This window comes from Habropoda laboriosa, unplaced genomic scaffold, assembly GCF_001263275.1.
Source record: "Habropoda laboriosa isolate 0110345459 unplaced genomic scaffold, ASM126327v1 scaffold30, whole genome shotgun sequence".
Taxonomy (NCBI): domain Eukaryota; kingdom Metazoa; phylum Arthropoda; class Insecta; order Hymenoptera; family Apidae; genus Habropoda; species Habropoda laboriosa.
The window spans coordinates 1,800,114-1,803,679 of record NW_017100178.1 but is presented as its reverse complement, the minus strand read 5'-3'; the positions used below and the strand labels follow the sequence as shown (position 1 = coordinate 1,803,679).

General features: G+C 25.6%; 1 protein-coding gene across 1 annotated transcript in view; it reads right to left on the bottom strand.

Annotated features, from left to right (window-relative positions):
- Positions 1-598: 598 nt before the first annotated feature.
- LOC108578936 (beta-1,4-mannosyltransferase egh) overlaps positions 599-3,566 on the bottom strand; it is a 3,181-nt gene continuing 213 nt past the window's right edge. Inside the window, exons 2-3 of the mRNA XM_017942355.1 lie at positions 1,255-2,063; positions 599-1,201 (exon numbers count right to left, since the gene is read on the bottom strand). Coding sequence (XP_017797844.1) covers positions 599-1,201; positions 1,255-2,063 — 1,412 coding nt within the window. The remainder of the gene's footprint in view (positions 1,202-1,254; positions 2,064-3,566) is intronic.

Genomic DNA, 3,566 nt, shown 5'->3' with positions numbered 1-3,566 from the left:
TGTAGTTTATGTAAATTTTTATACTGTATGGAACAGTATACATCATTTATCTTTCACAAACTTTATTGGACACCTGATGTATCACATAAAAATAATTATGTTGCTTTTATTTACAATATTAAAATTTCAAATATTCATTTAAAAGTAATACAAGATTGTAGAATATATTAATGCATGTTTAAAGCAATTATTAAATTTCTGTCACAAAATTGTTTGTAGATTTTTCTTGGTAATTTTCATATACAGGTATATAAGTGGATAAGAATATCAAGTAATATTATAAGCATTGAGCACTTTACCAAATTTAATATGAATTATGGTATTGCAACAGAATTATAAAAATTTAAAAATTATTTTAATCACTTGCATTACGTTTTTAAATAACTAATTTAATAGCATGATTTTAATACTGTGAATAACTATTCATGTATACATATACTGTTTTTCGAATATTCTAATGATTACTAATCTAAATACATGCACAAGTCATACAACTCATATTATAACTAGATCTCTGTGACATAAAGATATTTCTATGTGTTTAAATTTACAGGTACTAAAAGTACATACAAGCACTCTTTTACACATATGTTGCTATTTAAGTTTGATTTTTGTAATACATGTTTACAATATTATGGGTAGTATTTGTGTACTCTTTATTAACAACATAAAATTTATGTTTCTTGCCAAACAAACCCCATATAACAGCAACATTTTCAATTATCAAATTGAAAGGAATTGTTGATAATGCCCCACATATGCATAGTATAAATCGAGCAATACCAAATCTATATAAAGAAAATGATTTAGCTACTCCAAAAACATACATATAAATATTCACTGCACCAATGAAAGCACATAGAAAATCTATAAATGGAGGACAAGTAATGGGATAAATTCCAGCTAATATTAAATTAGAAGTAGAAAGGGGCATTGTTACCCATGAGTAACAAGATATGCCAAGAAGCAATTTTTTATTTAATGGAATAGCTTTGGAATGTACGACAAGTAATATACCTTGTAACCACCTTTTTCTTTGTTGTACAAAGTCCCATAATGTAAATGGTGATTTTTCCCACATTTCACCATCCACAAAATTAAACGTATACCCTTCGGTAAATGCTTTCATTGCAAAAAAACAATCCTCTGCAACAGATCCATCTAGTCCATTATTAAAGGAAACTTGTCTTTCTGCACCCATCTGTAATAATGAAATTGATGGATGTGATTCATTTGTAATAAAATATTAATTACCTGACTAACAACATAAGAACCTTTCATACTAAAAAAAGGCTTATGAAACATAGTGAATTGTAATCGTAATTTTCCCATATCATCTGCTACTCTAAAACTGTCTGCTAAAGTAGTAATCCAATTAACAACATCTTCATTTGCATATGTTATTAATCCTTGTCCAAATTGATGTTTTCCATCCAATACAAAATTCAATATACCACGAACAGAATTTTCAGTCAATAAAGTTTCTTCATCAAGATGTACAATCCAATCACGATCTGCTAATTCATTTACTGAATTTTCTAAGCAATACTGCAACGCACGTGCTTTGAACAAAGCACCACTACTTGTGCGATAATTTGGTGGTACAACAATTTCTCTAATTCTTCTCTGACGGAATAATCCAATAGACTTATCACTAACTACTTCAATTTGAAAGTTTTCCAAACCCGTTTCTAGACACAAGGTTAAATTTCTTTGCACATTTTGTCTCACTAATTGTGGATAATCTCCTCGTGTTACTATTCTAATACAAATAAACGGTGCAAGTAATGGTGAACCTTTCAAAACAATTTTATCTGGGAATGTATTGTATATTGTTAATCCCACAAAATTAAATAAAACTTGAGGAAACGAAAGAAATGTAAGTGTTCGTAAAAAATATAAAGTAAGTGCACCAAGAAATCCATATTGAACCCATGGATCAAATGTTTCCTTTTTACTATTATTCCAACTAATTCCTCCAGCAATCAGTTCAAACACAATTATAACAGTAAGTAGTAAACAACAGTGCAAAATATGTTTTGTTACACTGTTCAACATTATTCCTGAAAAATGTAAAATTAAATAAATTAGTAATTATAAACGTTATATATGTATATTTTTATGTATTTTCAATATTAAAAGTCATATATAATAATAATGACGAATAAATGTTTAATAATTACATTATCTTTTGTATAAAAGTTGTTCTAACAAAAGTAATAAATACTAACTATTAATAATTACTAGTAATGTTTAAATAATTAAGAATATTATAGCATTTTACTGTTATTTACACAAAAAATATAAAATCGTACATTTTAATACTTGATCAATAGTACAGAAGTACATTCATTAAAAATAATACAAACTGTAAAATTAGAATAACCTTATCAATTTATGATTATAGATATAAATAGAATATGGAATATGAAATAAGATAAAAAAGATAAAATTTAAATCGAAAATACGAAAAGCAATTTTTGGGAAAATAAATACATTTACACTTAACAAAATTCTATTCTGTATTTTTTACACTTTATTTCTTCATGATCTTCTACTTGTAAACATCACAATCTCACGATTTATGGTCTATTGTTTCTATTTCTTTAATATCAGGTGAAACTATCAATCTTCTTGAACTTATTATAGTATAAAATATATTAATCAAGAGTACGCGAATATGTTTTCAATACTGAAATCGTACAAAAGTAATAAATTATGGTATTTTTAATAATAATATGCAATTCAAATAATAATTTGAAGCTTTATTTCAATTTTATATCAAAGAATACTAAGTTATTATGTACATTTTTATAATGTTAAGAAAATATTAATAGTTATTAGTAATGTTCATCATTTAATTGGTCTAGTTAAAACATTATACTAATCATGTACCTTTTTCTCGTGCAGTTATTATTAATGTAATATAGCATTAAAAATTTCTTTTCTCCGATTTATTGCCCAAAACAACAAATTAATGTAAATGAATAATATAAAAAATAGTTTATGGACCGGTATAAAATGAAAATATTTTCATAGTTTCAAGAGCGCTTCACTGACATTGATTTTCCTTGGCTTGGAGAATGACTTACATTCATACATTCTTTGATTGTTTTACAAGAAATGATTACATATCAATATGAGATAAGAAAATCAAATCAACCTATGAAATTGTAATAAATATCGAAATTTGACATTAGGGTATTACTAACACAATAGTCGCACTGATAGAAATGACCTATTTTTGATTGTTTCCAATACCTAAAATCAACTTTCATGATTGGTTAATATAACATTCATGAATAAAATTAACTATATATTTTTTGTAATCCGAGTATTAAGTGTTATTTCAAAATATTGACGTATATTTCCATATCAATTTAAACATTACATGAATGTAGTCAAAAATCGTTAAAAAATAGTAATGCATTTTAGTAATGGAAGTAAAACAAAAGAGAGAACAGATTACATCAATAAATAGCTTTAGATATACATACATATGCATTAAATTTGGTAAACGAATTTGTCAAAATCATTAAACAGTTATTATATCACAGTTATATACA